The sequence below is a fragment of the Paralichthys olivaceus genome, chromosome 12 (assembly GCF_024713975.1).
Source record: "Paralichthys olivaceus isolate ysfri-2021 chromosome 12, ASM2471397v2, whole genome shotgun sequence".
NCBI lineage: Eukaryota > Metazoa > Chordata > Actinopteri > Pleuronectiformes > Paralichthyidae > Paralichthys > Paralichthys olivaceus.
Window position 1 is genome coordinate 16,269,606 of NC_091104.1, and position 9,866 is coordinate 16,279,471.

Sequence of the window (9,866 nt, forward strand, 5' to 3'; positions counted from 1 at the left end):
CTTCTTGAGCCTGGTAAGCGATCAATACTTCAGGATGTAGGATTCTCTGACTCTGGAGGATCACTCTGAGTGGAGGGTAGGTGAGGGCAAGAGAAGAGGACGTGCATGATGGTCCTTCCAAGTCCTGGAAGGGAATGAAGTGCTGTTGATACTTTCTTCTGATATCCTGACTTCAGCGAGCAGGCTTTGTTCCTGACACTCACAGCTCTCTGGTAGCTAGAGTCACCTTAAGGCGCAGCAGTGATGACAGCGAGGCCAAAAGACAGTGAAGAGCCATGCCAGTTACAGCAAAGGGTCAATATGACACACTGTGGTTGACAGGATGCTCTGACAGGCGTCTCTAACAACACAATCCATATGTTGTTCAGTGATAAATGAAAGCTGACAGCTGACAGCCCCATGAGCTGAGCTCCATTTTCCCTCCTTGACTTCAGCCATCATGTCCCAAATATGTTCTTACTGTGTAACCTGGGTGTCACCATAGTTTATTATGATCAGTGTATATTGGCGCAGTATTTGTAAATACTTTTCGCTGATTAGATCTTTTCTGCTATATCCATGATTTCATCCATTAACTTTCATTAAAAACGATTTGACTGTAAAAGTAAGATACAGTTGGAATCGTTTAAAGTAATGAATATATTAGCTTACTATTTACAGTCGGATTTCACTTCCTATCTTTTTCAACTATTTACTTTTTTCAGCTTTTACCATCGTTGCTCCTTCCCCTGATATCTATTGGTTCTAAATGGGCAAGATAGCAGCATTCGTACGCAGGATGACAAGCCGATTCTAAAAATCCATCACTCAACTTGTAATTCTGTTTGCATGTTTATATTGTTTTGGTGTATAATTTAGATTTCTTGAGTTAATTAGTTGAGCTTTCCACATGCCCCCTGGCAACTGCAGAACTGATGGAGCAGAAATACCTCTGGTCGGGATTCACTGCTCTAAGAAATCCCTCACAGAGACGCAGTGGATAAGAGGATAAGAGGAGACATGGTGTGGGATGTTTCATTATTCATGCCAAATGAATTTATTGACTAAATTTACAGTACACAATAAACACAACAAACCCTTTTGACCACTGCTCGGCCGCTTTGTGTAGACACGATCACTTTTGTTCTTCCTCTGTTAAGGGTCCACTTCCCTGTGTTTACTGCCCGCATTGATTTACAGTATATCCCTTGAACAAACATAAAAAGCCACTGTTTTTCCGAGAAATTCATTTACAAAGTGGACAGTACACAATGTGTAATAGTGTTGACAGACAATATATTTACTGTAAAGGTAAAATAAAAATGCTGTAAAGGACTAATGTGGTAAAAGGTAGGTAGTTTGTTACTGTTATTAGCTCAGTTGGCTTTTAATATAGTAAGTCCAGAACAGTCTTTGAAGAAGAGGAGTCATCTTTTTTCAGCACTGTCATTTCTTCTTCCAGTGATGGTGGTGGAATATCTTATTGCATCCCACAAATAAAGACTCCAGTCCAGATCAATATGCAGTCTAAGTAATACTCCATCCACACTTCTTTTCTCTCTCTGGTTCAGTCGTTTCTCTTCACACAGCTTCTATTCGCAGACAGCCGACAGCAGCTCAGGCACGATGACTTCAAGGGAGGGCAAAAAAAATCTATCCAACCTTGCCTCCTCTCACTTGCTGACTGTCTCCCCCCCCCAAGCGAGCTGCATGGGTCCAATGTTATATGTGTCCAGGCTTGGACAGGTAGGCTATGAGGGCCACAACCACCCCCACGTACATCCCTGTCCCGATGGTAATGGAGAGAGCAACCAGGAACAGAGCTCTTCTGGAGCTCATTCCTGCTCTGGAGAAGTCTCCCTTTGCGATGGCCTTGCCCGTCTGACAAAACAAAGCAGAGAGCGAAATGAGCCGGCGTGTTACTCATCAGCACAGAGTGTATGAGTAGGTGTTGAGCCACAGTTAAAAGAGGGAAAACAAGAAATGCTCTTGGGATAGCCATTAGTTACCATGGCAATTAGGTCATTATACCTCTGACAGTGATAAATGCGTTGTTTTGGTTTCCTATCAAAAATCGAGCCAGGCATCTATTTATTCATCTGACACATTATTTTCCGTTCTAACTATCCCTGCAATTATTTTGGACGATGTTGCAAAGCCACCATTCTGTGCTTTGTCTGAAGTTGAAGGGCGTGAGCTTGATCTTTTTGGACAAGGAAGATGCTGATGGTAAAGAAACCTCTGATTCTGCTATAATTACAAATGAGGTCTTACTCAGCTATGAACACAATTAATAACATAATTGCAAGGCACTGCCGTGAACCAAATCCCTCAATGTTAATGGTTTCCTAGAGCCAACACAGAAGACTGACAAGTGGGCTGAACCTACAAAATGTATGCGGTCACTCATCTGAAACAACCGCAAGGAGGGTCAGGCTGTGGAAAATGGGCTGCCGTAGCAGTTGTCTGAGTGCTTGTGCTCACTGACCTTAAACAGAATACAGTGTAATTGGAGTTAATGACAGGCGTGAGGTCTCTGGGCCTTTACCTTGTGAGAGTAGTAAAAGGCAACGATGCCCAAGGGCCAGAAGCAGCAGAGCATGGAGAAGATGGCGAGGCCCAGGTAGTCCCGGGGGGGCAGCACGATGAAGTTGTCCTCGCTCTCACTGTCACTGGAGCTGTCACTCTGGAACACAGCGGGTTAATAAAGAATATTGAAATGTCAGGAAAGAAAACGATTATACTGCTTAGTGCATGTTTTTTTTTTTACAGTGGAAATACATTTTGTGAGAGAGTACACAGAGCGACCAATTTATCAGTCGGTTCGATAAAAATTGGCCAGTATGATCCTTTCACAGTCATATCGGTACCTTGGTGTTTGTAGATATGAAAACGTTTATTTTACAGAATAATGCAGAGAGGATGTCCATTTGACATAAAATAACACTATTTTCTGCATTCAAGTTCTTTTTATTGGCTGTATCTTAATTTCATTTGTAGTTATTTATAGTTACGTTTATGGATAAACTGTAAAATATCAAGTCTAACATAATTACTTTGCGAACAGGGTTTTTGCTATCACTGCCAATATATTTTTTTAATTTACATCAGCCAATACATCAGCATTGGCATCGGCCCTCAAAAATCCATATCTGTTTGGCTCTACTTTCCTACAATACGAGCTGAGCTGAGATCGCTGTTCCCGAGATTGACACCTAAATAATTCTGTAGTCAGGCCAGACACATGTAGAGAGTCAGGTGTATTTTGGAGATACTTCACAGACGTGCTGCTTGACAACTCATGTCTCCCCCCCAACACACCTCAACCTCAACCCCCACCCAAGGCCACTGTATCTGGCCTTGTTCCACAAACACCCAGGACAGGATGTGCTCAGCCAGCCAGAGAGGATTTCGTGCCTCTGTCAACACCCATGAGCGGCCTGACAGATAACACGGGATTAACGGATTGTTCCATCATCGCGAGGTGACAGGGGAAAACAGCGGAGAAGACAGTGTCATTTATGTGCTAAATTGCGTCCCGAGCATGAGAGACCCGAATCATTTCTCCTCAATGCTCCCAGCTCCATACACCTAGACACTGGGTGTTCAACAGGCTCCCAGTAATGCGCCTCAATACTCAAACTCCTCATTTGGTTTTATTTTGATGGTTTTCTTTCTTCAAAGCTAAAAAGGATTTGTTTTATATGCTTCCTCTAGTGGTTGGACATGACATATTATTTAAATTGTTGCTTCAGATTAAGCATTTTTCAGTTAAATTTTCAGATATGAACCAAATATTTCATTTGTTTGATTGCTTGCTGAAATAAATTCTAAAAAACCCAACTCCAAGCCAGAGGAGCTAATAAATCATCCATTCGAATTCCATTAAGACTTTGTCGGAGCATCGTGCCTGCAGCGAGGACAGCAGAGTGACTGCCAAAGTGACCTTTACAAGGACGTGGCCTTACTTCTCTCAACTGTCCCAGAGACACAGAGGATGCTTGTCTAAATGAATAGCTCTCATAAAGAGCAGGTTTCATTTGTTAGTCTTGCAGCCTGCAGGGATCAATCAAAGAGGAAGAGGAAGGCACCAAATAGAAATCGATATGTAAGGCAGGAACTGGAGCAACCATTTTAGAGGTAATTAAAGAAGAGTCAGGGACGCAGGCAAACAATAAAGGAATTGTGAACAGACAACCTGGTTTGAAAGAAAACTGGGCACTATTCTCCCTTTTAACATCTACTCTCATCAACATTTACCAGACAACAGGCTCAAGTATAATCATCTGGAGATGTTTTGGTGAAGAAACCTGATTTAGATGTAAGAGAGAAGTGGAAGAAGTCAGCGCTACTACCCCATCTTTTCACCCACCTCAGCCAAGAAAAGATTACGAGGCTTCCTGTTATCTGCTTTATGAGCACAGTCCACCTGGACAGCATGGTGTGATCCATCAAAACAGCAGCTGGTCATAACCACATAATCTGACATCACATGAATAAACCAGAGAGCACAAACAGCAGTAATCTCCTTTATCTTTGCAGAAAGACCTGATAACAGCCCTGAGTGACCGGTGCATTCAATCCCGCTGACAGGCTCCTGGACACCGACTTCGGTTGGCTTGGGACAGACTCCCAGAGGCCGTAACTGATGGGGTTTTCGCTGGGGCGCAGTGCCTTTAACAACATCGTCACAGCTCTCAGCTCTCCTGACTACTTCAGGGCACAAAGAGACCCCTGCACCCTGTAAGTGGAAGGGACGATCCCATGGGCACCTTCCACATGCTTCTTTGTTACCTGCAATTTATATTTCCTCAGTCACACAGGTGTCACACAGCTGCTGACACAAACTAGCTGTGGAGTTATAATTGTAAAGTTACATCACCGAGTTGGTTTTACTGCTGGTGGATCTACAGTATAGAGCAGTGGATCCCACTCGGGGGTCGATAAGCACAGAGGGAAGGTTGAGAATGACACTTTCCACAAATCAGATATAATCTATGTAATAATTTAAACAATTTCTGGCTGGCAGCTCGCATAGCTCTTGAAGTGTTCATCTTAACAGCCTCATGCTTGGCAGGTGTATCGCTAAGTGTCTATGAAAGTCCTGTGTCACGTTTGGTGCGATTTGGACACAGAATATCTTTAATATAATTAATCTTGAATAAACAAATGATCAGTGCTCTGTCGGGTGGCTGGGATTCATCAACATAAGTGACGTTGTTGATCGGGACAACGGACACGTTCGTGGCAATGCTGACTGAGTCTTTGGTTTGAATAAACAGGTGAACAGCTCTTTGTGCAGAAGCGGTGGTGCAGCTCTTTACTCGCCATGGTTCGATTACTGCTGGTCACTTAGAGTTTCATAAAGAAACTGCACCCAGTGTCACCACAGGCATTAGTAGCAAATAAATGGTTTTATGGAGGTTGCGCGTCTCTAGCACAATTATTTTGGGGGTCAGGGGCTGAAAAGTTTGAATAAAAGCATGAGAATGATCACCAGCCTTCTATCTTTCTCTAGCTCCAGACTCCTCAGGTGGTAAGCAACAACATCAGTGGCAGCATTTTACAATTTACAGCACCACAGGAAACATTGCAACAGTTAGGTGATCTTTTTGTGAACTAAATGTCCTTTGAGATAATCGGGCAGCTATATCTCTTGCAAAAATAGAGGCTAGAGATGATAAGATAAGACATTTAAACACATCTGAAACAAGACAAGCAAAGGTCTAATGGGGAAAGACCTGATACAATGATGATTTGATGCTGCCGCTATGCTTCCTCACACGACACATGCTCTACACATATGTTGTAATAATATCCTCTCCTACATCCATCTATAGCATGCTCGTGTGTGTTTTCACTTACGACAGGATTATCAATCTTAGCACTGAGAAACACACACACACACACACACACAGAGGAAGGGAATGTAAAGAAACGCAGATGCTGAGTAAAAAGTCTCATATTCCAGCTGGAAACCCGGCGTTCATGTGAGCGCTCTTCATCACATTCATTTGCTCTTTTCAACTGACATGGAATAACTTTAGCCGCAGGCTCACCTGATCCAGCAGCCATGCATCAGCTTAATACCCTCAAAGCACGGCATTACTTATGGCATTAATGGCGGTCGCTGCCATGTCTCTATCTATCTACCAGGCCTACGAGTGACAAGCGCTGGCGCAATCATCAGCCCAGTCAGAGTGCTGTGCTTCTTCCTGTGCCAGCTCAGAGCCCTGGGTGTCTCACAAGCATCCCTGGATGAAATTAGATTTTTACCACTTCTGAACAGACTTTGCTCTTTTTTTTCTTTTTGAAAGAGTAGTTAAAGGCCCTGGAAGAACATCAGCCAGGACGGATCGAATCAGATGTGTCTTTTTCTTTAGGATGTAATTATAAAACAAAAGCGCACAATTCCCCGATATTAGATTTGAAAGACTCCAGTAAATTGACAATTTGGAGGACAGAGTGAGAAATGAGCATGAATCACACTGGCAGTCTAAAAGTAATATAGGCATCACTGCAGTATACACAGCAGGATGGCCTTGACAGTTACAATTGAGTTTTGAAATGCCTTTAATTTCATGTCGTGACTCAAGATTCAAATTACTCAAACACTGCTAAAAGGCTCTGCTTCAATTTGATCTTCGATGTGCATGGTAATTATTCCCTTGTAACCTGCAGCAGGAGTGATGAGCTGGAAGCATATATATTTCCCATTCAGCATACAATCAGACTACAACAGAAACATATGCCGCTTGTAGAGACCAATAAATCAGGTGCCTACATCTTCACAATAAGATACAAGTGACCTCTGACCTCGTACTCAGGACCCTGCTCATCCTCCACCTCGTACGACACTGTCTGGATCTTCATGTCTTTCTCTCCCTGAATGCTGTCCAGGGTATTTTCTGCAGACACTTCATCCAGCACAGCGTCCTTGCTCTCCGTGAACGTGGTCTCAAAGCTCTCGCTCTTGGAGTCCTTGCTGTGCAGGCTCACGTCGTCTTTGCACAGGATGAAGTTTGGTCTGTAGAACGCCTCCACCGCCAGGTGCAGGGACGTCGCGTCCAGGAACTGCTGAGTCTTATGCTTGCCATTAGTCCCGGTGTAGTAGTAGCCGATGAGGCTGTCCTGGTAAGGCTGGCTCGGGTAGTCGCACTGGAAGCCCTGGTAGTCGTTGTGGACCGCGTGTCTTTTGTCCAGCAGAGGGTTCTGGAGCTCGCTGAGGCTCTCCATGACGGTGGCAGGTTCAGACGTCCAGCGGATCAGACGATGGAGAGAGATTTTGCAGTCTGGCAGCTGGAAAACAGCGCAGAATGATAAAACCTTATGAGGGTGACAGAACAGTTTTATTCAGTCATGGCTAAAACTTGTGAAAATAGACTGATTCTGCATGAGCTGTTTTTAGAAATGATGTGCTTTTCTTTCGGACATGAATTCACTGCAGGAAATCTTGCAATCAGCATTTTCCTCTTACAAGCTCTCAGAGGTGTGGGCCATAAAATCACCATCTGCTGTGTATGTTCAACTGTTGCATTTCCCACCCACAGACTCATATAAACATGCAGAGAGAAAGAAGGAAATCTCCCAGCTGCATATATTAAACAACATGGGGAAGCAGGTGCTGCTGTATTTCACAGTGGATACTGATTATTCTGACTTGTCTGTGGACTGGTCTCCTTGACTCCTCAATTCTTTCAAATGCAACTGTAGGAAAATTGAAGAGGAAGATCGGATTTAAAATTATGTAAAAGGCTATAAGAGGCAGTCGTTGAGGTAACAAGTCCACCAATAGACTGAGTGATCCGAGCACATCCAGATTTGATAAAGCGAATAAACAATTTTGTTTTGCAGATTTGCTATCCGGCGGCAGCGGTCATTCGCTCTTGGCCCACAGAGACCACATCCATTTACTAATCTAAATCTAAATCTAATCTAAATGATCAAATTAATCTTCCATCCCAGGTCTAACGATGAAATAAGACTAAAGCCCCTGAAGCAGCTGTGTAGTATTTTGGATTTTAGTGGAAAAGTAGCTGATCAAGTCAAAGTCATTTCATGCTTTTTCATCCAATGTGCTGTCATGAAAAATGGGCCAAGGGGTTGAAACACGCACAAGAAAATGTAGTGATTTTCTCAGAGCCATAGCCCACACACACACACACACACACACAAACACACACACACACACACACACACACACAGTCTTCATGCTCTCAGTCTCCAACACTGTGTCCAGCGGTCTCCACTCTCACATGCTGCTGAGGCTGAGCCACTCAGCGGGTAGCAGGGAATTCCATTACACCCTACATTAGACAACAAAAACCACATCCCACCCCCACAAATAATTCATCTGACATGAGAAGATGGGCACTTAGCACATGTGAGTGTGAACTGAGCCTCCACTATTATTAATGATCCTATGCTCCCTCTTCCTTCTCTTCACCTCTCTTCCCTTCTGGTCCCTTTGTTTTCGTCTGTTTATTACAGTTTATTATCTCACTCTACGTGTGTGTGGTCCAGGTATTATGTTGTGGGAACCTAAGACAGTTCACACTGTCACATTATTGGGACCTATCTTCCTTATGGGGACAAAAAGCAAGTCCCCATGAAGAAAATCATTAAATATTAAGGTGAATACATGTTTAAGGTTAGATTAAGGTTTAAGTTTAAGTTGAGGTTGGGATAAGGTTTAGCGTAAGTAATAATTATGGTTAAGGTCAAGTCAATATATCATTAATGATCGTGAGCTCCCTCTTTCCTCTCTCCACCTTTCTCCTCTTCCCTTCTTCTCCCTGTTTTCGTCTTTTTATTACAGTTTATAAACATATATCCTAATGTGTGCTTGTATATAAAAACACCGAAAAAGGACTATTTTATTATTTTGATGACATCACATGTTTTTTTTATTACAAAAAAGAATTGCCAATATTTCTCTCACACACGTCTTATAGCCTGTATCACATAGAAATCTCATATCTACTGCAGGATAACAGCCTACGAACATTTTTACACACTCGTAAACAAACATATGCGAGAATCCTCTTACCTGTGGTTGAAAATCCTCCCGCAGGTTCGCTCAGCATCGTTCCTCTGCGCATCAGAGAGTCGACGGACGGACACACCTTCCTACTTCACATGATCAGTTTTTTATCAGGAAACAGTCCAGCACAGCGCAACATATGATATCCGCACAGAGGTGTAGTTATTCCGGCTGTGTGTGGGGGAAGAGTGGACTTTGCTTTGCTGAGCTCTGGCCGCCGTGGCACCGCTGCTGCGTCTGACAGGTAGATTTTTACGCACAGCATCTCAGCGCTGTGCTCTGGCTCCAAACAGCTCGGACAGGGATTGGCTGCGTGGTGCGCGCTGCAAACTCCATCACAGACCGAGGAATTGACATCTCCAAACTCTGCTCGCCTTGCACGGCTGTCTTCCTCCACAATCTTCAGAGTGGTGTCGCCTGCGCTGCAGGTTGGCACCCCCAGTGGTGCTGTTTTACCTCCGCGTTACATAAACACTTCATCTGTGGAGCAGCTGCTGTGGGAGCCACTGAAATATGTCTCGGATCACATGATGGAGCATTATTCCCACTCTGCACACTCTGGAGATTAGTGTCCTGAAGTTACTGCACTTTGAGTTAAACCAGAAAACCAAATTCTATTTGATCATTATCAAGCCACTGAGATCAACAATGTTATAGAGAAGCCCAATGTGCAGTCATTGTTCCCACCTGACTGCTTCAAGTGCTCTGGGGAATGTGGGAAAAAAACATGGAGGCTATAAACAAAACGTGTTATTTATGTGTTCACAGCATTTAATCAACTTGACACCTCTTATCAGACCAGAGAAAAAGTTGTTTTTGTACAACATTTGGCAAGTTGACATTA

At 43.5% G+C, this 9,866-nt stretch overlaps 1 protein-coding gene across 1 annotated transcript; it reads right to left on the minus strand.

Moving 5' to 3' along the window:
* Positions 1-1,568: 1,568 nt before the first annotated feature.
* LOC109627989 (synapse differentiation-inducing gene protein 1-like) lies at positions 1,569-9,496 on the minus strand. The gene is made up of 4 exons (XM_020084832.2): positions 9,029-9,496; positions 6,796-7,278; positions 2,528-2,665; positions 1,569-1,860 (listed from the first exon to the last, which is right to left on the minus strand). The coding sequence occupies exons 2-4, from the start codon at positions 7,213-7,215 to the stop codon at positions 1,702-1,704; spliced, it is 717 nt and encodes a 238-aa protein (XP_019940391.1). The 5' UTR covers positions 7,216-7,278; positions 9,029-9,496; the 3' UTR covers positions 1,569-1,701.
* Between the last annotated feature and the right edge of the window lie 370 nt (positions 9,497-9,866).

What these genes read in the sequence shown, in the direction of transcription:
- LOC109627989 (XM_020084832.2), bottom strand. Translation starts at nt 7,215, where the DNA reads ATGGAGAGCCTCAGCGAGCTCCAGAACCCTCTGCTGGACAAAAGACAC. An exon ending in AGCAGGGTCCTGAGTACGAG is followed by an intron (nt 2,666 to 6,795) that starts GTCAGAGGTCAC and finishes GCTGTGTTCCAG; the next exon opens with AGTGACAGCTCCAGTGACAG. An exon ending in CCTTTTACTACTCTCACAAG is followed by an intron (nt 1,861 to 2,527) that starts GTAAAGGCCCAG and finishes TTGTTTTGTCAG; the next exon opens with ACGGGCAAGGCCATCGCAAA.